The 25,066-nt window shown below is 44.2% G+C and overlaps 2 protein-coding genes across 2 annotated transcripts; one reads left to right on the forward strand and one right to left on the reverse strand.

The window, feature by feature from the left end:
* The first annotated feature begins 350 nt into the window (after positions 1-350).
* Positions 351-6,989, forward strand: si:dkey-183i3.5 (thread biopolymer filament subunit alpha). Its single transcript, XM_029692587.1, has 12 exons — positions 351-359; positions 598-793; positions 860-1,263; positions 2,473-2,684; positions 3,225-3,285; positions 3,368-3,463; positions 4,227-4,403; positions 4,788-4,913; positions 5,088-5,201; positions 5,298-5,404; positions 5,492-5,859; positions 6,774-6,989. The coding sequence occupies exons 1-12, from the start codon at positions 351-353 to the stop codon at positions 6,791-6,793; spliced, it is 1,890 nt and encodes a 629-aa protein (XP_029548447.1). The 3' UTR covers positions 6,794-6,989.
* On the reverse strand, positions 6,944-24,972 carry LOC115148702 (myb-binding protein 1A-like protein). The gene is made up of 26 exons (XM_029690835.1): positions 24,292-24,972; positions 23,780-23,875; positions 23,554-23,637; positions 23,118-23,192; positions 22,818-22,925; positions 22,498-22,688; positions 22,209-22,376; positions 21,337-21,454; positions 20,864-21,153; positions 20,651-20,761; positions 20,273-20,398; positions 17,749-17,955; positions 17,532-17,640; positions 17,323-17,416; positions 16,180-16,346; positions 15,885-16,010; positions 14,078-14,209; positions 13,623-13,796; positions 13,014-13,171; positions 10,280-10,499; positions 10,006-10,137; positions 9,736-9,804; positions 9,402-9,515; positions 8,799-8,903; positions 8,588-8,712; positions 6,944-7,800 (listed from the first exon to the last, which is right to left on the reverse strand). Exons 1-26 carry the CDS (start codon positions 24,481-24,483, stop codon positions 7,491-7,493), a joined length of 3,801 nt encoding a protein of 1,266 aa, XP_029546695.1. The 5' UTR covers positions 24,484-24,972; the 3' UTR covers positions 6,944-7,490.
* Positions 24,973-25,066: the final 94 nt, after the last annotated feature.

Below are 25,066 nucleotides of genomic sequence, written 5' to 3' on the forward strand. Positions count from 1 at the left end.
TCCATTACCCCCCACCTGGTGGGTTGAGTGCTAAAGCTTCTATATAGTCTGTTCCAGCATGTTGCATACCATATTCCTCTGTCAAAAGCCCTGCTGCTCATCCTTAGGGGATGCTCATCCAAGAATGTTCAGTGATATACTATTCACCTGCCCTTCACCGGCAAAGCCCAGGGAATGATTTATGAGCGAAGCCCTCAGTGAAGCGGTAAAATAAAAAAAATAAAAAAACGAGGGCTCGATAGCACGACACTCAAAGATAAAACTGAGATCAGTCCTTGCCAGGCAATTTAACAGCTGTGCTAAGTGAAGCCTTGGTGTGGAGAAAAACATCCATCCAGTGTGAAGGCAACATGAGTCAGGTAGGCTGAGATTCTGGAAAGACATCAGTCCCTAGTTGCCTGGGGGACAGAGGTATCACTCCTGACACTTGTGGGAGTAGAGTGCCTGTCGGGCAGACGCTGTCCTGCCTGTGAGCCCAGCTACCTGCAGTGACGTGAGCCACCTCCCCAGCGAATGGGTAGCCAGGGAGGGCAGCTGCCCCCTTACAGGGCCCTAGTGTATATAAAACCCTGGGAGTCTGTATGCCTGTGACTATAGCACTCTGAGCTTGGACACCCCAGCTTTGAGGCTGCTGCTGCTAAAATGGCTGAGACTAACCTGAGAATCAGTGGGGGGGCGGTGAGGTTCGGGGCCACCTATGGGGGCAACAGGCTCTTCTCTGGGGGCAGGAGCGGTGGAGGTGGTGGCGGAGGGGCCGGAATGGCCCTCTCCAGGTCTTTTGGAATGGGCGGGGGTGGAAGAGCGGGACTCGGTATGAGAGGAGGGCTCGGGCTAGGCATGGGGATGGGAATGGGGGGAGGCATGGGGATGGGAATGGGGGGAGGCCTTGGGATGGGAATGGGGGGAGGCATGGGGATGGGGCTGGGAGGTGGAGGTGGAGGCGGTCTTGGGATGGGCATGGGAATGGGTGGACGTGCCCTGGCTCTAGGAGCCGGCGGTGGAGGTGTCAGTGCAGCAGGGTTCAGGGCTGGCGTGGCCCCACTCAGGGCTCGCTTGGGCGGCCGGGTCTTCAAGATCGGAGGCTATGGCTTCAACCCGTCTTTCCTGAGCTCCACCACTGCAGTGGGTGGTGACGTGGGTGTCAGCCCTGTGCCAAGCATCGACCCCTCGCTACCCTCGCTCGACACAGTCCAGGTGACCCGCCTAAAGGAGAAGGAGGAGCTGCAGGTCCTCAATGACAAGTTTGCCACCTTCATTGACAAGGTATGTCATGCAAATATTACACACTTCATACAGGCAATATCTTTAATGTCTATAATCAATAATCAGAGAAAATTGATGTTGGTATTTAGCCACTATGCTTCATTAATTTTAATCCATCTCAGTAATATTTTAAGTGCACTTTAAGAATACAGTAATTAGCTATGCTTCTTATTCATGCATAAATATGGTCCCATGTGTAAACTCAATATTTGTACAGGTGCTTGAACAAATTAATTAATTCAACTCTATGTACTACTGCTTGAACAAATTAATTAACATTATGTTGATCAGTATCCTCTACCCATCAACCCTAATCCTCTCAGAGCGTGACCTTTTATAACCTAGGTGGATTTCTCATACAGATGATGATTGACCTATGCATAATTTGTTTGTGCTTAAACCAGTTGAGGATAGTATTAGATTGTCCTGGTTTTGAAATTGATAGCAATGCTCATGTAGGCAGTCAACATTGTTATCATGCAAAAACATTATGCATGTATCAGTTATACACTGAGTGTACAAAATATTAGGAACACCTTCCTAATATTGAGTTGCACCCCCTTTGCCCTCAGAACAGCCTCAATTCGTTAGGGCATGAACTCTACAAGGTGTCGAAAGCGTTCCACAGGGATGCTGGCCCATGTTAAACCCAATGCTTCCCACAGTTGTGTCAAATTTGCAGGAGGTTCTTTGGGTGGTGGACCATTCTTGATTCAGATGGGAAACTGTTGAGTGTGAAAAACCAGCAACGTTGCAGTTCTTGACACACTCAAACCAGTGCGCCTGGCACCTACTACCGTACCCCGTTCAAAGGCACAGAAATATTTTGTCTTGCCCATTCACCCTCTGAATGCCACACACACAATTCATGTCTCAATTGTCTTAAGGCTTAAAAAATATTATTTAACCCGTCTCCTCCCCTTCATCAACACTGATTGAAGTGGATTTAACAAGTGACATCAATAAGGGATCATAGCTTTCACCAGGTAAGTCTGTCATGGAAAGAGCAGTGTTCCCAATGTTTTGATATGACTAAATAAAAAAGAACAGGCCCATTGGAATGTTCTGAATATCCAAAATCAATCAAGCTCATTGAAATTCAGACCCATTATTGGAGAGGAACAACAGACTATTTCTATGTTGTAAACTAAATAGAAATCTATTTGTGTAGTGTATTCATCAATCTGGCCTCTCTCCCATGGTCCCCAGGCTCGCTCTCTGGAGCAGACCAACGCTGTGCTGAGGGCCAAGATCGCCATGTTCACCAACCCGGAGCAGAGCGGCCCTGCCAACACCTCCATCCTGCTCACCTCTGCCATCGGAACCTACAAGATCCAGATCGATGGGCTGTCCGCCACCAAGGAGGCCATCGTTGCTGAGATTGAGCACTACAAGAGCATCATCGAAGATGTCCAGAGCAGGTGGGTGAGGTTAGATTACCTCACAAAACAGTGGCGCCATAATGAAATAAACATTGACCCTATAATACACAATACAGTACATAGACTATATACACAATACAGTCAAGTTAAGTGTCCCCACAATACACAATGCAGTGAATCAACAACACAGTATCATAAAGTGGGGTCTAGTGTTAGTCACTAATCTGTCTGCTGCACCAGGCCTGAGGAAAGCTCTCAGCCTCGTGGTGATGTGGTGACTTTGCTTTATAATTACCTCAGCAGATCAATGCATTTAATGCTCAGTTGGAGCAAAATCCAGCAGCATATTCTTCAGCCTTTTGATCTAAAGAGAATCTGCATCCTACCAGCACACAGCTTGACATTCAATTGATGCTGCGAAAAAGAATAAAATACCCACATTTGTTTCAGACGAGTACACAATATATTACCCTTTAAACTCACGAAGCTGAATTGTAGATATTAATGATATATGAAACCTAATGCATACATTTGACTCAAAGTTAATTGATATTAAACCTATTGGTTTTATGTTGAAAGGTTTGAGGAGGAGACAGCCCAAACCAAGTCATTAGAGATGGACTGGACCACATTAAAAGAGGTATGGATACATCATGGTGTTATCAAACTATGAATAACATTCTGTTATGGCTACTAAAACCACTACTCTCATGCTTTAACAGGAGGTAGACAATCTCTACATGAGCATTTTTGAGCTTCAAACCAACATTGGCGGACTGGAAGATCAGATTGGTCTCTCAAAGCAGGTGTATGATGCTGTGAGTACATGATGACAAAGTATTTTACTGGAAAATTCTTGCTGAACTTGCTAGGGGAGGGGTGTTCAGTGCACATTTAGGCTCTATAAAATGAGCAAACATGAAAAATGGTCAACCCCCCCCCTCTTGGTTCACATTTGTATTAGAATTCTACATGGACACTGTTCCTTGTCTGCTCCTGTACTCCACCAGTAAAAGCATTCCTTCCTGAGCCCTCTGGAGATGCTCCCTTGCCCAGGCGCTGCATTAAAATGTCTCCCCATCAATTATGGAGATTCAGACAAGCTGACAGCCAGCACTCAACACTAAGCACTGCTGCTTCTCTCTTTCTCGCTCACTTAAATCATCCAGATGATCACCGCTGCAGAACCAGACCTTTCATAAGTGTTCACAACATTATGGATTCACATTACACATCCTCTGAGTCTCTCAGTATCCTAGCTGCATCCTAAAATGGTATAATTGGTACACAGGAGGGACAATGTGGGCCTATTATTCTAACAACACGGTTGCAGTAGATTAAAGTATACATGGGGATCAACAACGAGTACGGTACATTTACCAAAGCGATATTGGAAAGTGTTCCAATAAAGGCAACATGCCCAACAGATGTTGTGCACAGTGTTTTTTTCAGAATTCAGTTGAGTCTCAATACAGTACTTCGCATATTTTAAAAGCTGTATTATGTTGCCATAGCCACAAGGAAGATTAAAACAATTGCACGTTGGACATAACACATTTCCTGTTGTTCTTGGTGTTGTAGAAAGTGAAGGAGGTGAGGAACATCATGACGGGCAGTGTGAGGTCAGCCTTCTCCATCTCGGTGGACAACGCGGCCCAAGCCCAGGACCTGACCTCTGCCCTGTCGGACGTCAAGTCCCACTACGAAGCCCTGGCCCAGCGCAGCAAGCAGGACGCCCTTGTTTCTGTGCAGGACAGTGTATGTGCCCTTCAGCGACCGACAGTATCTAGTCTGCATTTTCTCAACCAGTCTATTGGTCCATCAACTTTATATTGCATTAACATAAAAGTGATCTCAAGTCTGTCAGGCAGTATCTAACGATAACTAGTTGCAAAAATGATGACTTGTTTTGCAAACACCATTGGAACCAGTACAACATTCATTATCTATCGTTCCTATCTGTGTTGCGGTCTCCCCCAAGTGGATGTTCTTAGTATTGCACTCAGAATACAGTATTTTAGCCGACGTTGCCTTCCAGCATCCAACCCCAAATGTTATGTTTATTTCTCAAGTTTGCGTAGACTAAGACTAGTGAAGGCACCATGAAAATGTAACCTCCCTTTTTCTTATTTCAAACCCCAGCTCTCCATGATGTCCATGACCTCCCAGCCCAGTACCCAGACTCTGACCCAAACCAAAGAGGAGCTGCGCATTTACAAACTGCAGATCGACTCAGTACAGAGGGAGATCGACAGGCTCAAGACCCTGGTAGGAACATGACCTTGTCTACCCTAAAGCTCGTCTGAAAGTATACAGTCTCAAAGAAAATGTTTCATTGATTTCATAAATGATAGTATGAGGGTAAGTATCCCAGTACTATCTCCTGACAACGTAATGCTCGCCACAGTGTGTTAATACGCAGGACTGATCTCTCCGTTGTAGAACATCCAGATGGAATCTCAGGTGGATGAGGCAGAGTCCCATTCCAGCTCCCACACAGAGACCTATCAGGAGCAGGTGCTGACCCTCAAGTTGCAGCTGGATGACATCAGAAAGGTAAGGATGGGGTACAGAGTCATCCACAAGTATACACCAGTAAAAAAAAAACACTTTCATGTGCAGCATAACCCATGAATCATGCTCTTCTTCCAGCAAATAACACACTATGGTCAAGAGTACCAGGAACTCCTGGCCAGTAAAATGTCTCTAGATGTTGAGATCACTGCATACAAGAAGCTTCTGGACAGTGAGGAGACCAGGTAAGAGAGTAGAGTCTCATATAAGCGCTGATTGGCCCTCTCTGAAGTTCTATGATGGTCATGTATTTGTGATGCGTATGGTTTCAGACTGAAGTCAGGAGGAGGCGTGACCGTGCACATGTCTAAGACAGCCATTGGAGGAGGGGGAGGTGGGGCTGGACTGGCCCTGGCCCTGGGAGGAGGAGGCGGAGGAGGAGGAGGCGGCGGCGGGGCTGGCCTGGCCCTGGGAGGAGGCGGCGGTGGCGGAGGAGGCGGCGGCATGGGTCTGGGCGGTGGCTACAGAATGGGCATGGGCGGAGGCGGCTTTGGAGGGGGTCTGGGCAGTGGCTTTGGAGGATTTGGAGGTGGTCTGGGGTTAGGAGGAGGGTCCTTCGGAGGCGGGGGGTCCTTCGGAGGCGGGGGGTCCTTCGGAGGCGGGAGCAGCTACATGTCCTCCAGCATGAGCAGCAGTGGACGTGAGTACAGCTCCCATCTCTATGAACTAGTTTAACTTTTATCTGTAATGCCTCCTTTAAAACTGTACTATTACTGGCGACATCTTAAAGGGATATCACACTCCAAAATCAAAGTTTTCTATCCTCAAAAGTATCATAATGTCAAGATAAGTCCATGTCACAGGCCATCCATGTCACAGGCCATCCATGTCACAGGCCATCCATGCTGTAGATCCACAAGCAAAAATGAATGGAAAAGAACCATGGTATTTCCAGATTTGTTGTACGTGTCTTTCAATTTATTTGGGTTGAGGCTTATAGTTGGGGCGGCAGGTAGCCTAGTGGTTCGAGCGTTGGACTAGTAACCGAAAGGTGGCAAGATCGAATCCCCGAGCTAAGTTAAAAATCTATCGTTCTGCCCCTGAACAAGGCAGTTAACCCACTGCTCCTAGGCCATTGAAAATAAGAATTTGTTCTTAACTGACTTGCCTAAAGGTTAAAATAATAAATTAAATCGCGGGGTCTACACAACTGATTGCTTGGGACATGGACTCATCTGAGAGGTCTAAAAAGAAGTTAAACTTGGGAGTGTATTGTCCCTTTACCTTCTGAGGTTCAGCCATAGAGAATGGGTGGGACTTCCAACTTCATTGGCTGATCCCTCCTGATGTCATGTCCAACTGGATCATCAGGAGGGCTCAGCCAATCGTGAAGAAGATGTGCTATTTTAAAATGGTGCTGCCCTAGGTCATGTGTTTTGTTCTATTTTATTTTTAATCCAAGCCCCCGTCCCACTGGTGGCCTTTTGGTAGGCTTGTAAATTAGAATTTGTTCTTAACTGACTTGCCTGGGTAAAGGTTAAAGACTAATAAAGATGAGTTTCTCTATGGGTGCAATGCAGACAATTCCTCATTGGACCACTCTTTCCCTTCCAGTCTCTTCAACAGTGTACTGAGGACAAACAGGACAGACCAAACAGGACAGATCAAACAGGACAGACCAGAGAATCTGCCTACATTGACCCAGCTCCATAGGTTTGAGATGAAACCCTGTTTGGTAGAATTACTAAGAAAAATCAACACAGTTTCTGTTGTGACTTGCCATACTCAATGTAACAAATGTTTTATATCAATAAAAGCAGTGTCATTTCACCATGTGCAACACATTCAATAGGCTTGAGGTCTACTAATAATCCCAAAGGCCTGGATTCAAGCCGACTGTGCCACATCGAACGCATGCAAGGAAAATGTTTCATATGTCAGCTAAATCCAAAATTAACTTAAAATGGCACATAGCAGACAGTGTGATCGGATTGGACATTTCATACAAAACAATGATCAATTATTATTTGAATACTTATTAGTTCAGAGGCTTGTGAACACTCCAGAATTGTGCATAAGATTCACACTGGTGTGTTGGGAGGGGGTAGGGAAGCAAAGGGAACATACAGCCTAAGGCCACAAACAAACCTCACCCTTCCTTTGTATGAAAAGAATATCAACAGGAGCTCTTCGTAGAGCACGAGACCCCATCTTCACAACCACAGGCTCTCTCTCTGGCCTTGTGCAACGCATTTGATTAAACTGGAATACAACAAAATATATTTGTACAACCCGAGTGTGTACGTGGGTCTAAGTACACACAAATATGGTCTAGATAGTCCACTTTATTCTCCCCCGCCTCCCTTCTGTTTGCCTGCAGGCTGTGTCGTCTTGGCCTTCTTGGTCGGACCCTGTCCAGGTGTCCCTCCTGGCTGTTTCCTCTTGTTTTTGGTTCTTTCCTCCCTCTGGTTTCCCCAAGGGGACTGTGTTGGCATCTGCTGCCCCCTGCTCAGAGACAGGCAGTTGCTTCTTGCGGTTCTTTCTCTTCTTAGTCTCGGGCAAGAATCCTTTCTTCTTCTTGGGAGCGGTCGGCTCAGCCTGGTCTTCTTTGGTTTTCCTGGTTCTGTCCCTTTTGGGCTTTCTGTTAAAGGTGGAGCCACAAAACATGGTATTAAAGCAGGTATTTTCAAAGTGGTGTCCGCAGATGGTCCACAGCCATGTCTCAAAATATAAAAAGTTTGTTTTTTAGAATGTCATTTCTTTAATGAATATTACTAACAGATGAAACATTATGTGGAATAGAGAGTAGAATATTATTAATATACAGTTTGTATTCCTAACCCTGGTCTGCCTGGGAGGCTCATAGGGATATTGGTATCCACAGTACTCAACAAATCAATAGGCCTGTATTCCCCCAAAATGTAATTTTGTTTTTACATAAAGCTTAAATTACAATATCCTAAAATTGCAGGATATTCACTTTAAAGCTGAACAGAAAATCTCTGCCCCATGACAAAACATGTAGAACTGCAGAAAATTAGCTTAATCTGCAACATTCTCTCCGATGCCAAGAGGTGGGCTTTAAATGTTTCTTCCCAGGGCCCGAGACTTGGTTCGTCTGACCATGCACTGCCAAAGTAGTAAAACTCCTTGTATCTCACTCGTTGTGTTCTAATTATGAGGGGGTCCCTTATGAATTGGCTGTCACAAAAGGGGTCTCCGGCCCCAAACAGTATGAGAACCAAAAGCCAAGCTGCTCTGTTGGCGTTCTGAAATAGTGGAAATGTTAAAAGTTTCAACAGTACTCACACCCCCATCCCCCCAAAATAGCTGACATATTCAGTAGGTCTCAATGATGAGTATTGTTGGTACAATTATTTCCCAATGACATGGCACTGTAACAGTAAGCATGTGGCCGAGTTACTCACATGACTCCAAAGTGTTTCATAACAGCCCAGTATGTGTCCTCCATCTGTCCAGTCTTCCTGAAGCCCAGAACCTCTCTCATGGACTGAAGAACCTTTTTGAGGGGCTCCAGATCCACAGACAGCTTCTGTAAAACACAGGAGACAAGTAGGTTAAAGAATCTGGAAAGACAAAAATGATGGGGGGGGGTATTAAAGGGATAAGTTGCTTTACCTGCTGGTTGACAGTTTTGACCAGGAAGAGACCAAGCTCCAGGGCTTTGACCAACTTCTCCTGGACCACCTTGTTCTTACCAGTCTCGACTACAGTCTCCAGACTCTGAGGAGAACATCCACAACCATATCAGTAACAAATCAGCAGCTCCAGGGAGAGATAGGTCATGTACAGATTCATCCAAGTCAAACCTAGAGATTAAACTGGATGAAAAACATCGCTAAAGTTGATCAGTTTTTAATGAAACAGGCTTTAGAAGAAAGTTTGGGGTCGTACACACATTCCAGGCGGCACCTTAATTGGGTAGGACGGGCTGATCGGAATGGTATCAAACATGTTTTCAATAGCACGCTATTATTATGAGCTGTCCTCTCCTCAGCAGCCTCCTGTAACGCACATCCTTAAATACGTAGGGGCTGGACTAAAATAATAATGGAAAATAACAGGGAGGGCCCCACATACTATTTATGCTCTCAATTTACCACAATATGATTTTTCCCATGCTTTGCAGTAATGATGTGATATAGAGATTGATTCCTGTGGTGTTTCACACAGTGACATGTTCTCTGATGTCTAAGCTTGGGTGAGGTGTTTGATGCCTACCGCTGCCACACGGCCCACCGCCTGCTGAAGCAGCCCTGCCCAGGGGTCGCCTGCTAACAGCTGCTGTACCTCCCTGCTCTGCAGCCCCCGCAGCACCATGGCACTGGCCTGGCTCTGTGGAACACACACGCATACAAAATGAAACTCAATGGGGAAGATGATTTTGTGCAGATCAGTGGTATTTACCGTCAGTCTGAAAGGATCATTGGCTGGGAAGAGTGTGGTCCGTTATCGCTGTATTAAAACTAGAGTTGGTAGAAGTTGAACCTAACTACTGGTCTAGGGTCAGATACTTCTTTTTACTGGTAATTGTTGTTGAGCCTGCTAGTCTTACCTGTTGGTGTTCTCTGACTCCTGTTGTGATGTGTTCCACTGCGGTCACCAACAGGTTCACACACAGAACCTACACACAACACAAGATAATCAACCTCCAACAGCATCGCGTTACACCAGCCAACAGACTTCTTGACACTAGATGTGGGGATTCTTAGAAAGCACAGAGCAACAAGGGGAAACAACAACGCATCTTCAAGTGTTTATGCAGTCATTTGAATCAATAGAGAGCGTGGATGAGGTTGTGTGGATGAGGTTGTTGTTGACTCACAGGGAAGCGGGTGAAGAGGTCGACAAACATTAGGCCTGACAGAGGGCTTTTCCTGCGCGTCATGAAGGAGCAGAGCGCCCCTTTAAAGATGGCCGACACCCTCTCCACATCCACGTTACCCATGAAACTCAGCTGCAACACCGAGATTTCAGTAGGTTGGTTTCATACAAAAGACGCACTAATAGTAAATACTCGGCGTACATTAAGGTTGAATGCTAAGGGTTGGTTAAGGAACAATTGTCACTGTAGTCAACTCAAAGGTAAAGAGGCTTACCTCCTCAGTAGAAAGTGTTGTCTTGCTGTCTGCGGAGGCCCCGGGCACACCCCCTCTCAGCACCTTGACCAGGTACAGAGATGCACTGAAGAAGTAGAGTGACACTGAGGAGTCAGACAGCTTCTGGGTTTTGGTCATGAGTTTCTCCAGCAGGTCATGGAGCTCCCCCTGTCTGTCGCCTACGGTCTTACAGTACTGCTTGGCCCGGCACAGCTGGTTCCTGGGGGTAGGAGAGGACGAGGGTGACGTTGACTGATCAGTGTGGCAGGATAATACTGGAAACTGTTGACATGACAAGATAATCTGTTTCCCCAGACAGAATACATCCGTCTTCAATGCACCTGCATATGACAAGTTCTTTCGAGGTGCATAAAGAGAAGTAAAGCACAAATCCTGTCTCACATCTCTTATACATTGTGAGGTGCTTTCAGTATTAAAGGAAAACTCCATCCCAAAACATTTGGTATTTGTTTCATTAGGCCATTGTTGACCGTTTCAAAATGTTTTTCTTGTCAGCAATCAAATTTTCAAGAGTACATGTGCTCCTAAATTGAAAAATGTGGAACAAAACACATTTGGGCGCACAATGAAAGTATTTGAGGAAGGAGGTTGCCGTGGCAACAGTGGAGAGCTCCCAATGTTTTTGGCGTGGAGAGATGATAGAGCCGACATGACACATTGGGCTGGGCGATATCGTCTTTTAAGGTATTCCATTATGGACTTTTACAATACCGTCTATAGAAAAGGTATTTTGATAGTGTTATACAAATTGCACTACGTCGCTGTCAGTTTTGTCCTAGTATGGTTGAATATAAATCAAATCAGAATGGAGAAAGACAATTAAAACCACTTAGAATGTATTTGTTGCCATCCTAGGGTCATGGCCTACTCATAAAACGTACCAGTCAAAAGTTTGGACACCTACTCATTCAAGGGTTTTTCTTTATTTGTACTATTTTCTACATTGTAGAATAATAGTGAAGACATCAAAACTATGAAATAACACACATGGAATCATGTAGTAACCAAAAAAGTGTTAAATCAAAATATATTTGAGATTATTCAAAGTAGCCACCCTTTGCTTGAAAGATTTGCACACGCTTTGTTGTTTGTCACTGGCCTACACACAATATCCCATAATGTCAAAGTGGAATAATTATGTTTTTCAAAATGTTTACAAATTAATAAAAAGCTGAAATGTCTTGAGTATTCAACCCCTTTGTTATGGCAAGCCTAAAGTTCAGGAGTGCAAATCACATGGACTTACTCTGTATGCAATAAGTGTTTAACATGATTTTTTAAAATAAACTACCGTAATTTCCAGACTATTAAGCGCCCCTGAATATAAGCCGCACCCACTGAATTTTAATTTGTATTTTATTTTGAACATAAATAAGCTGCACATGTCTATAAGCCGCAGGTGCCTACCGGTACAATGAACTTTACACAGGCTTTAACGAAACACAGCTTGTAACAAAAATAAATAGGCTTTAACGAAACCCGGCTTGTAACAAAAATAAATAGGCTTTAACGAAACACGGCTTGTAACAAAAAATAAAAAATTAGCAGTAAGCTTTAGTTGTCTTTTTGCACTGAGTCAATTCCTCACGCTGCTGTTTCCAACGTCTTATCGACTCAAGACCAAGCTCCCGTGCAGCAGCTCTATTTCCTTTTCCAACAGCCAGATCAATCGCCTTCAACTTGAAAGCTGCATCATATGCATTTCTCCGTGTCTTTGCCATGATGAGGGTGACAAAATGACTACCGTAATCAGAATGATGGGAAGTTTGAGAGCGCTCGATTTAATCTAAACAGTAAACAAAAAAGTTGTTTGACCTTAACCCGTTAGGCAATTTCATTGGTCTAATGAAAGCTTCATGCCGCCAAAAAACTGAGCACGTCACAGAATGTGTTTTTTGGAGAATTTTTTTTTGGAAGCGGGTAAAATCCATATATTAGCCGCGTCATTGTTTAAGCCGCGAGGTTCAAAGCTTGGGAAAAAAAGTTGCGGCTTATAGTCCGGAATTTACGGTACCTAATTCCTGTACCCTACACATAATTGTAAGGTCCCTCAGTTGAGCAGTGAATTTCAAACACAGATTCAACCACAAAGACCAGGGAGTTTTTCCAATGCCTCGCAAAGAACGGCACCTATTGGTAGATAGGTTAAAAATAAAGCAGACAATGAATATCCATTTAAGCATGGTGATGTTATTAATTAGACTTTGGATGGTGTATCAATACATCCAGTCACTACAAAGATGCAGGCGTCCTTCCAAACTCAGTTGCCAGCGAGGAAGGAAATCGCTCATGGATTTTCACCATGAGGCCAATGGTGATTTTAAAACAGTTAGAGTGTAATGGCTGTGTAACTGTTTAATGGGTCTGGAAAGCTCTTAGAGACCCAGAAAGACTCTCAGCTGTAGTCGCTGCCAAAGGTGATTCTAACGTATTCGAATGTATTGACTCAGGGGGTTGAATACTGATCTAATCAAGATATTAGTGTGTTAATTTTCATAAATGTTTTAACAAACGTTAGAATTTTTCTTCCACTTTGACAGAGTATTTTGTGTAGATTGTTGACAAAAAAAAAGACAATTAAATTCCACTTTTTAACAACAAAATGTGGAAAACATCAAGGGGTGTGAATACTTTCTGAAGGCACTGTATGTGTCTGAGGGTAGTGGGTATGTTTCTGAGCCAGTGTGTGTCTAAAGGCACTAGCATGACGTACTTGAAGATGTCTGCGGCCTTGCGGAGAAAGTCCTGCTCCTGCTGGTCGCTCTCGGAGCTCATGCCGCTCTCGATGACGCTGAGCAGGGGCTCCACCATGCCCAGCACCAGAGGGCTGCTGCCCTGCCTGGCCAGGAACACCTCCACCAGGTCCAGCACCTGGAACACAGCATAGGACCAGGGTCAGCACCCCATGAACATAGGGGGACCATCACCAGAAGAACAAGAGATTGCCACCACTCCATGTAAAAATAATAAATATATAAATTACGTAGAAAGATAAAGGAGCTATATATATATTTTTTACAAGATCATCTTTAAGAACTAACAATCACCAAAATAGAAACTAGACAGTCGGGGAGAATCCAAAATTCCAAAACTGTCATTGCATGGGGTCCCCATTGATTTTGTAAAGTTTAAGTCACTCAGATAGCATAAGAACACAGCATAAGCCATGGCAAAATGTGTAGTATTGCAGGAAATGTGCTTTAAAACAGCAACATTTTGCCACTGCGGCCAAGAAGATTTGGGGTTGGCCACGCCGACTACCACACCTTTCACACAACTCTATCCAAACAGGACAGAAATAGTTATCTTGTCATGTGAATACCTTGATCTTGAAGTCTCTGACGAGGGTCTTTTCCTTTTTTAGCTTGTCCTTCTCATCCTTCTTGGCCTGCATCTTCTTCTTCTGTTCTAGGAACAGTGATGCGATGCTGCCGTCCAGCTTCATCATGGCTTCATCGTCCAGCTCGTCATCATCGCTGCCGTCCACTTTGGTGGCCTGTGACATGCAGCAAGAAAGACCAGGTCCAGTTAAAAACGTCTAGAACAGCACTGTGTACCAATGTCTCTGCTTTTGACCCCCCACCCACCCTCACAGAGTGAGGATTTCAATGAAACCTGAAACTGCTAGAATCTCATCCAGAGCGACTAACACAAAATGCACTCAAAAAATTACGGCTAAAAACAATTATTTCTTGAGCACTATAAGTGAAACCTTGAAAAATAAGAGTACAGTACAATCCCAGAGCTAGAACAAAAGACCAATCACAAGACACCTACCACGGCACCCTGGTTCTGTAGGACCTTCATCAGCTCAATGCGGAAGTTCTGATCCACCTCACCCCCCTCCTCCATGGCCTCATCTTCACCCTCATCAGAGTCGTCGTCTGAGGCATCCGACTCTTCCTCATTCTGGAGAAGCAAGTAATACATATATTTACGAAGAGTAAAAATATAAGCAATAGCTGTTATGGGACACTAAACAAAAAATATAAGCAACAATTTTTTAGGCCTTGCCAATGCATTAATATTCTAATTATTATTACATTCTAAAATGGGTAAAATGAGTAAATAAACTGGATGCGTGGTGATAATAAAGACATTAATAGTGGTAGCTTCACTCTCACCATTTGAATCTCCCCATCACTGTTTTTATCATGAGAAAGTGTGCAAAAACCAGGTTCCTTTTGTAATGGGAGGATTTGTATAGGAAGCCAAGTTGAAGCCAGCATTAGATGTTGTCCTCCTCATAGTAACCGCTCACGGTTTTACCGCAACACCTTTCAATTGAAGCGGCGGGGAATAAACGAAAGTGGGCACATCTCACAAAAACGGAAATCGTGGCTAATAAGGGGAGCAGGAGAACTTCTAGACTGGCTACAATAATTACAAGGTCTTTTCAAGCCCCAAATTGAGGAAATGTCAGATTTTCAAGGTAGGTCTATTCCAGTACTTGAATTTCTGAGCTCCAAATTCAAGTAGGCTACTTCAAGCCCCTTCTATTGTTTAAAACTGTAGGTGTAACATTGAAACCAAAATGTATTTGTCATGTTATTTCATTACTATATCATATTGAGAAGAAGCACACTAGGCAATGTCATTTGTTGTCATTATATCCAGAATAATTCATAGGAATAGAGTTGGGTGGTATGCAATAGTCTATCCTACACAATTGCGCACAGTTGACTTGGTGTACAATCCGAGGCACAAAAACATGGACTCATTTGATGGTTTCCCTGTTAAATCTAACGAGACCCTGCTGTAAAACATGCAGACAACAACATCTACTGGCTAGGGGTATTAGATCCAACGTGGATCCTGACACAACCGTCTTCGCAAACACCTTTTTTCCAGCACTTGGGCGGTTGCATCGCATACGCCATCACAACAGCTGTTTGTCACTCGACTGTCATTCAAAAAATTCCTTCCTGGATCAGATGATGACATGTGAAACATCATGGTGTAATTAAACAGCTTGACACCAAATACACATCCAACCGTGTTATGAATAATTATTGAAGCAGCACGTTAATGACAATATCGATTTAGGTTTTAAGTATCAAGGTAAGGTGACTCTTTCAGTTAGAAGCATTCCATTTTGCAATAGCATACATTTTGGGGGGGATTTGTGTGCCCATGAAAACTGTTTCACCTCTTAGCATAAGCAGACATGAAATGTTAGGTAGTTACACTGCATTTGACTGCTAGATACAGGTTTATTATTACAGGGCTCAAGTTCAAAGTCTAATTGAACTGATTAATGCTTAATATATGATATGGCGACAACTTACACTGCCACAAATGCAAGGACCGAAAAGTCATGTTTTAGGTCACACGATTTTGGACAAATCCGTCAAGACACCAACCAAGAGAAGGGGTTAAACATAGCTATATTCAATAAAATGTGAAACCCTATGTCCCCCCTTATATATCTTAATGTAACAACATGGGGGAAAAATGGCTATTATCAATGAGTTATCAACAGCTGTAACATGTTGTCCAGCATAGGAAATCCTCGCTGGTACCCTAGTTTATAGAAAAACCCTGACGTAGATTTGTGAACGTGACCAGGTGTGAAAGAACTGACCATCTCTTCATCGTCTTCATCATCCTCGCCTTTCTTTTTTTTGTCTTTCTTCTTTATTTTGTCAGAGTCTGTATCATCCGTCACCACGATGGCACTGTCCTCCTCATCTTTATCTGGGTCCAGAACCTAAAGACATGATGAGTCAAATTAATGGACATTCCTGTAATATATCAACATTTACTTTCGCAAATCAACAGAAGTTTTACCTTCAGTGAACACAGCGTAATATTTTTATGCCACATTTAAAAACTACAGCTCTGTAAGAGTACAGTATTCTCTAGACTGGGAGGCTTACATCCAAGATGGCGGTGAGGGCTCTGGCAGTGACGTGGGGACAGATGTTGGAGAAGACAGTCCTGCAGACGTGGCGGATGTGTCTACTGGGCTGGGACAGGAGTGAGAGCAGGATGTCCACCACCACCTCAGCCCAGTGGGGCTCCTCCTCTCCTGCTGCTGCAGAACCTGGATTAACAGGACATGTGGTTACAGAGACATCCCATCAAAGACTACCATACTGAACATAGAGGCTGGTATTTATACCAACCTTAAGCCGGGTGTACACTACACAACTTTCAAAATCCTGACATCGCTAAACCATCTTCCCCGTAGTTTTTTTTGTCGCGCAAATGTAGTGGTCTGCACACTAAATGATCTGGCAGAGACGGGGGTCACACACTACAAGATTCTTCACCACGCTGTCTGGCGAAAACAACGATGTAATTAGATTTAATGTAGCTACAACGACCTGTGTCTCAAAGCAGTTTCAAACGTTTTCAGTCAGACATTCACGCTTGCCATACAGTTGAAATATCTAGCCAACATTTTTAACATTGCTCAGTGCTGTAACAATTTGACACTCTGGCTTTGATTAAAGGCAAGTACAAACGCATTCTAGTAGTAGTCATCGCTCCTTCTTGAGTCTACACATTCTGGGTGATGTGAAACAACAATCTCTCTGGCGAGCTCTCATTGGCCGCTGGCTATTGCTCATCACCGTTCTCAACTTGTCGTTGCACATCTCACACTACAAGAACATTGCAGATTGTGCCGAAAAAAACAAACATATTTGAACATTTTGGGATGTCTGGGACTGCTCAAAAACAAGATCGGTAGCCCTCTGAGTCTCTGACCCTCTCACATTTAACGAGCGGCGGTGACGGCCGTAGGCAACGATATTGGGATTTTGTCTCCGATTTCAAAAACTTGTCTGGGACAGCTAAATCGGGGCCAAAATCGTGTAGTGTACATCCGGCTTCACTGTCACTGTACAACTGTGAACCAGTATGGATGGGAAATAGCTAAATAGATGGTTTCAATATATGGAGAATGAGTACTTCTTTCCCTGTCACGGATTAAGACTGGGGTGGTTTTGGCAAACTCAACTCTTCAGTGAGATTCGGTTGGCTCTGACACATTCCCTATGGACATGTGGTCTTACCGGTTACCGCCTTCTTCTTCTTGGACTTCTTCTCTTGGGCTTTTTCCATGCAGTTCTGCAGATCCTGCATCAGGTCTACCAAATCCTCTGGAGCCTTTACGGTACAAGCAAACATGTATACATAAACGTGGGATAAAAAGGACAAAGTAAAATGATGTATCTAAGAAATCTTACCATACTACTACAATCATTTTACAATCATTACGTACCTTGAAGAGGTGAATGCCAACCAGCAGGAAGAGTTGTTGGAAAGCAGATGTCTCTGGAGTCTGGCCTTTCTTAGATTTCTTCATTAGAGTCCCCACTGACGCCAGCATACTACATCATAACAGGTTCACTATTGGCTTACATTTTTCTTACACCAACCTTTAAATCCCCCCCATCTCTACCTCTATATGATAAATGTACAGTCAGTGTGGTCCGTACCTGTCCCAGGCCTGTCTCTGCTCGGGGCTGAATGGCTGGGTGCTCTGAGCGTACTTGGGCTGGTTGAGCAGGCTGTCAGCGTACCGCACCAGACAGAAGATCCACATGGAGCCGTCAGCCATCACACCCTGTACGTGCCTCTGGTTGCGGGCTGCCACCTCAGGGGAGTCGCCCAGCAAAGGCAGGTGGTTGATGTGCTGCAGCAATCTGGAGGGGTTGGGAGGTTAGAGAGACGTGTTAATAGGATGTGTAGTTTAGGGCAGGGGTCGACAACAGGTGCCCTAAAATCATAGGGTTAATTTGGACTTTAGTTTTTGGACAAAACAAATACTAAAATCACCAGGAATTCAGCTAAAATACATTTAATTTAGCAAATTTGTTCCCAAATATTCCCACAAATAGAAATCATGTCTCAATGTAATCAAGGTATGAAATTATTGTATTTGAAAATCTATTTTGGGGTTTATTTGAGGTCAATTTGCAGTAGGGCTGGGCGATATATCGAATGAATTTGAGTAATACGAATGTATGTTTTAGCGCTATGTTTCAAATGCCTGTATCGCAAGACCCTAGGTTTTTATTGTGTTTGTTTTCATGAGCGTTTTGTCTTTTTGGTCTCGTCTCCTTCGCTGCTTCTGTGCACGGTGCGCACCTTCCCACTTACAGACAGACACCAAGCCCCTCCCCCTGCCACACAACAATGAAGAAAGATCACTTCTTACTCTCTGGACAACAAGCAGTTTAAACTTGCTATTTGCATTGGAGGTTAGATCCAACAGAATCGGACTTACGGACACCGAAACGCTTAAGAGACATTCTTTTACTGTAATAGACGAGAACTTAACCGTCTAACAATACCCTGTTTATGTCTCAACTCCCAAAACGTAGAACAGAGCAGATCCTAATAAAACCAGAGTATCAATGTTGTAGAAAATGAATGAATGCTCCATTTGTCACGAGCAGCATTTTAGCCACAGACTTATGTGCTAGTCTGTATAAATGTGCAATGAGCCTAAAAAAAAAATCTTCTTGCTCCTTTTCTTCTTGCTCTTTTGCACCCCAGTATCTCTACTTGCACATCATCATCTGCACATCTATCACTCCAGTGTTAATGCTAAATTGCTAAATTTGACGAAGTCAGTTCGTCAAATCTCTTCCCTGCTAGAGCTGCCCCGGTCAACTGTAAGTGCTGCTATTGTGAAGTGGTAAAGTCTATGAGCAACAATGGCTCAGCTGTGAAGTGGTAGGCCACACAAGCTCACAGAACAGGACCACCCGAGTGCTGAAGTGCGTAGCATGTCAAAATCGTCTGTTCTCGGTTGCAACACTCACTAGCAAGTTCCAAACTGCCTCTGGAAGCAACATCAGCACAAGAACTGTTCATCGGAAGCGTCATGAAATGGGTTTCCATGGCCGAGGAGCCACACAAAAGCCTAAGATCACCATGAGCAATGCCGAGCGTCGGCTGGAGTGGTGTAAAGCTCGCCGCCATTGGACTCTGGAGCAGTGAAAACGTGTTCTCTGGAGTGATGAATCACACTTCACCATCTGGCAGACCGACGGATGAATCTGGGTTTGGTGGATGCCAGGAGAACGCTACCTACCGAATGCATAGTGCCAACTGTAAAGTTTGGTGGAGGAGGAATAATGGTCTGTGGCTGTTTTTCATGGTTCGGGCTAGGCCCCTTACTTCCAGCGAAGGAAAATCTTAACGCTACAGCATACAATTACATTTTAGACGATTCAGTGCTTCCAGCTTTGTGGCAACAGCTTGGGGAAGGCCCTTTCATGTTTCAGCATGACAATGCCCCCGTGCACAAAGCAAGGTCCATACAGAAATGGTTTGTCGAGATTGGTGAGGAAGAACATGACTGGCCTGTACAGAGCCCTGACCTCAACCCCATCAAACACCTTGGGGATAAATTGGAATGCCGACTTCGAGCCAGACCTAATCGCCCAACATCAGTGCCTGACCTCACTAATGCTTGTGGCTGAATGGAAACAAGTCCCAGCAGCAATGTTCCAAGATCTAGTGGAAATCCTTCCCAGAAGAGTGGAGGCTGTTATAGCAGCAAAAGGGGGGGACCAACTCCATATTAATGCCAATGATTTTGGAATGAGATGTTCGACGAGCAGGCGTCCACATACTTTTGGTCATGTAGTGTATATCGTAAATCTGCCAGAAGTTTAAAGAAAATGTAGATATGATTTTTAGGCCATATCGCCCAGCCCTAATTTGCAGTGTACAAATGATAATTATGTCCCGGGCTCCAAACCATCCACTCCGACAAATAATCATCCCGTGGCTTTAATCTAGTTACCAACCGCTGGTGTAGGGCATCTAGAGTGTAATGTAAATGAACACTGACGCTATGGAGTTTCATGCAATTGCCCCTTTAAAACCACGTTTAAAACTTAACTGACTATTCCAGCCACCTACCATTGTAGCCATTCTCTTCATCTTTGACTACCCCACAGCTTGTTTTTGGAAAGTGATAAAGACTGTAAAGTAGTCTTATCTCACCCAAAGAAGGAGTTGATGACAATGGCTCTGGTCTTCTCATCCAGGGGCACTGACAGGGTGGCTTCTGTCTCAAGTATGTCTGGGGTGGCCTTCTTAGCATTGAAGAACGCATGGAAAAAGACAAACCTGGCGCAAAGGAGGACAAAACAATGGGTTAGCATCTATGCTACATTCATGACTATAAAGTGCCCTTCAGAATACAATAGTTATAGTGATAGAAATGTTGGGAAGATTATTACGCACCTCCAACTTGGCACAAGAAAAATATCACCCTTTGCTGCTCCCAAAAGTGATATCACCAAGGCATAATCTAAAATCACTTGGGGGAGCAGCAAACAGTGAGTGACATGACATTTTCCCTGCAGTGAGATCTCTCACCTGGCTACATCCATCACTAGAGCCTCCTCTCTCTTCACCTGGTTGTTCTCCGCGATGGAGGTTAGGCGTGGAATGATCCACTTCCTCAGGCGGAATATACAGTTCTCTCTCCTAAGGATAGAGAGAGTCAACAATTCAATGGGATACTTCTGGTTTAGAAGCTAGAAGGCATATATTAGTCATTCTAGGACATGCTCCAAGAGTTCTACTCACTGGACTCCGCCCTCCTGGTTCTCCTTCTGCCTGCGGGTGCTGAAGTCCAGGCAGCTGTCCAGCCGGGGGTTGAGGAACATGTCTTTGAGCCAGTCCACGTAGCTCTGCAGTGCGGTCGGCTGCAGATGCTGCACAACCCTCCAGAAGGAGGGCACCACGGGGTAGCCCTGGTTGGTGAGCAGGGAGAAGGCCACCATCACCGCCAGCTGCTTCTCCGGGTCATCGCAGCCCTGCAGGAAGTCGCCAACGTACGTCTCCATCTCGGGGGCAAACTTAAAGCGGTCTGGGAGCTGACGGGGCGAGATGAGGGCATACTTGTAAGTCAATATATATATTTTTTAAATTACCTTTTTGGATAAGTGAGCATCTTACTACATATTTTCTGTGACCAACTAAGATGCCAGCAGCTTCACTATGTATTTTCTATAATCTGGTGCAGTCATGAGTCGACAGACATTTGTAGGGAGACTGACCTGTGCAGAGACCACGTGTTCCCCGTAGGCCCTCATCACCTCTCCATTTAACACCTGTTTTAGCTGGGCCAGAGTCAACAAGGGCAGGGCACTACCCAACAGCCGGTAGCTCAGGTAACTGGGGCACAGAGAGAAGACAGCCGATGTCACAGAAAGGCCAAAAAGATCATCAAGGACAACAACCACCCGAGCCACTGCCTTTTCACCCCGCTAACATCCAGAAGGCGAGGTCAGTACAGGTGCATCAAAGCTGGGACCGAGAGACTGAAAAACAGCTCCCATCTCAAGGCCATCAGACTGTTAAATAGCCATCACTAGCACACAGAGGCAGCTGCCAATATACATAGACTTGAAATCACTGACCACTTTAATAAATGGAACACTAGTCACTTTAATAATGTTTACATATCTTGCATTACTCTTCTCATATGTATATACTGTATTCTATACTATTCTAATGTATCTTAGTCTATGCAGCGCTGACATTGCTCGTCTATATACTTATATATTCTTACTTCCTTTGCTTAGATTTGTGTGTATTGGGTATATGTTGTGAAATTGTTAGATATTACTGCACTGTCGGAGCTAGAAACACAAGCATTTCGCTACACCTGCAATAACATCTGCTAAACACGTGTATGTGACCAATAAAATTTGATTTGTTAGAACAGCTATGTACATCGACAGCACAGGAAGGAAAACAAGAACATACATGGGGGGAAATGCTTGCATTAAATTAAAAAAATTACTGGGAAAACATTTTTAATTACACGGGTCTAGGCTACAGAACTTAGTTCAATCATCTAATATTCGGGTTCAGGGTCCAAATGTGAGTGAGGAGCCAACAGTCTTAACCCCAATGATGTGCTTACTGTGTGGGCCCTGGCTGGTCTTTCAGCATGCCGTTAATGATGGTCTCCCTCCAGAAAAGCTCAAAGTTGTCCTCCCTCAGAGAGATCTGCAGCAGGTCCAGAGCCACCGCAGGCAGCAGGCGGTCCTTCTTGACTGAGCGGGCCGCCATCTTCAGTACATCTGTCAACCTAAGGGAGAGGTTGGACAGGAAACACAGGTTTGATTTTACATTTAGTAAGTGTGTGTGTGTGTGTGTGTGTGTCCTGACCATGGAAAAAAACATAGCCCTAGTCGTAAAAAGCTGCTCACTTAGGGATATTGTCCATGGTAATGATTGTGGAGGTGCCCAGCAGCTTCTTCAGCTTCTTGGGCTTGAGCACCTGGGGGAACCTCTGCATGGCCACCAGGAGGAGCTGCAGCTGCTCAGGGGTGCTGAAGGCAGAGGACAGGTCTGTCTGCAGGGCTCCCAGCAGCACCTCCTCAAACACCTCCTCTGACGTCTGGAGAACCACACAGACCAAACAACACACAGGTCATACCGACTGCACTGTTCTACACAAGGATTTATCACATTGAGACACCATTAGAAGAGTGATACACTATGAAGTAGAGCTGGCTGAGTCACTCACCTCAGACAGGATGTCCACCATGGTCTTCCTGGGCAGGTCCCGCAGGTGTTCTCTATACTGCGATAGGCTCTGGAGGAGCTGGACACACTCCAGCACCACCTGAGGCTCCTGTCACACACACACACACACACACACACGTGAGTAAGAAAACCAAACACACACCGAAGTTTGAAAAGTAGAGACCGAGCTAGGTCTGGTAGTAACAATAATGGGGACATATGTGCACTTCAATTCTCTGTGCAAAACATGGTATACTAGTCTTCTCTGCCAAGCCCATGGGTGATCTGGTGTCATTCTTACCTTTGGAAGGCGTGTGGACTGAGACAGGGCGAGCACACCAAAGAAGTTCCCAAAAGCAGCATTTCTGATGAGTTTCTGTCAACATGAATATAAACGTCAACATAAGATACTGTGCAAAATAGAGACCTTCATTGGCTGATTACATGAAGTATATGGATGTTAGTGAAACGCTCCCAAGCGGCGCAGCAGACTAAGGCACTGCATCTCAGTGCAGGAGGCGTCACTACAGTCCCTGGTTCGAATCCAGGCTGTATCACATCCGGCCGTGATTGGGAGTCCCATAGGGCGGCGCACAGGTTTGGCCAGGGTAGGCCGTCATTGTAAATAAGAATTTGTTCTTAACTTACTTACCTAGTTAAATAACGGTTAAAAAAATATATATTATAAAATTATAAATTTACCACAGCATCTAACTTTAGTCACATCACATGCTTACCTTTTTCACTTTCGCCAAGTTGTGCTTCTCTTTGATTTGATCAAAAGCTGTACGCAGAGGTACCTCCTCAAACACGCTCAGTACCTGGCAACCAAAACAATGACAGAAATGATGCATCAGTAACAACCTCTTATATGTTGTGTAGTAACACCTTCATAACTCCTTCGTAAGACATGTACAAAGAAATAGGATGTTGGTGAACCATTAGATGTACTATTGACATTACCTGTCCCAAAGCCAAACTGAAGCCTGGCCGGGCAGCCTCTCTAGTGTGTGCCAAGCCATCCACCAGTCTCTTCAGGGTGTATGTTAACTCATCTGTCTAGAAAGGAAAGACAACACATACGTTATAGCAACATGTCAAGAACTCTATGGACCCATAAATGTAACATGTATGTGTGTGGTGGAACATTCACCTTCTAAACAGACAGTATGACAGCAACTCAAATGCATATAAGTAGAGTAGCATTCCAGCAATCAAAACTCTCAACTCAACACACGTGGCCAGGTGTGAAATAGGTTGTTTAGTGTACAGCTGTGCCAAACTTGATATGAATAACGTTAATGTTATTTCCAGTTTCTCTAAAGTCCAACACCCACCAATAGCATAAATGTGACAACGTGCCTCGCTAACCAGCTACTGTAGTTGGTTTAGCAAGATAAGTAGGCTACGTTAGCTAACGAGCTAACTCTGTAGCAGCTAACTGAGAAACTGAGAGCTGTCCCAAACACACCAACCTTTTCACTAGTCTTCAGATATTGGATGAGATTTTCAATGGCCTTCAGCCGTATCTCTTGTTCAGGTTTAGCGATATCCCAGAAGAAGTCCAAGAACTCGCGGTTCTGTTGGAGAATACCCTTGGCATCAGTAATTTTCGGTCGCACTGGTTCATTTTCTATCTCCCCCATTTCTACATGCATCGCATTCATGCCATGTGACTGTAGGGAGATAAGGGTTTGAGTAGACGGGATACCGTTTTGGTCAGATTTGACTTTTCTTAGCAGGTTAGGATAATTTACGTAACAGGTTAACGTTGGGGAAACGAATAGAGTTATCTAAAATATATATATTTTTCAGTTAATTTGACAAAAGCTGTATTGCTTTTAGCAGAGGAAAAGGCCAAGCAAGAGGCATAACTGGGGTCAAAATCTGTCTTCTCCAGCAGGTTGTTTTTTTAAAAATGTTATTCGCTAGTCAAGCAATGTTTTTTTTTGGAGGTCGTGGAGTGTCGAATTTCGTTAATAACAATATAATAACGTATTTACTGTGTGACTTATTTGATCGAATCGAAGTTTCGTAATGATTCGGTTGTTACGATTGTATTGATATAAGTAGGACACGTGACATCCCGGCAACTTTGAGAAAAAACACGTTATAAAATCACTAGTTACCACATCCACAAAGTCATAAACCTTCTTAAAATGTTACTTTAAACCTAATCTTAGCCACACTGCTAACCTTATGCCTAACGCGAAATTAAGACCAAACCATTTTTGTGTTTATACGATATAG

This window comes from Salmo trutta, chromosome 15 (assembly GCF_901001165.1).
Source record: "Salmo trutta chromosome 15, fSalTru1.1, whole genome shotgun sequence".
NCBI classification, from domain to species: Eukaryota; Metazoa; Chordata; class Actinopteri; order Salmoniformes; family Salmonidae; genus Salmo; species Salmo trutta.

Coding starts and splice junctions, on each gene's coding strand:
- si:dkey-183i3.5 (XM_029692587.1), top strand. Junction 2,685..3,224: donor ATCGAAGATGTCCAGAGCAG/GTGGGTGAGGTT, acceptor TTATGTTGAAAG/GTTTGAGGAGGAGACAGCCC. Junction 3,286..3,367: donor ACTGGACCACATTAAAAGAG/GTATGGATACAT, acceptor ATGCTTTAACAG/GAGGTAGACAATCTCTACAT.
- LOC115148702 (XM_029690835.1), bottom strand. CDS start 24,483: ATGAATGCGATGCATGTAGAAATGGGGGAGATAGAAAATGAACCAGTG. Junction 23,876..24,291: donor ATCTGAAGACTAGTGAAAAG/GTTGGTGTGTTT, acceptor TTTCCTTTCTAG/ACAGATGAGTTAACATACAC. Junction 9,805..10,005: donor ACCTCTTCACCCGCTTCCCT/GTGAGTCAACAA, acceptor TGTTGTGTGTAG/GTTCTGTGTGTGAACCTGTT.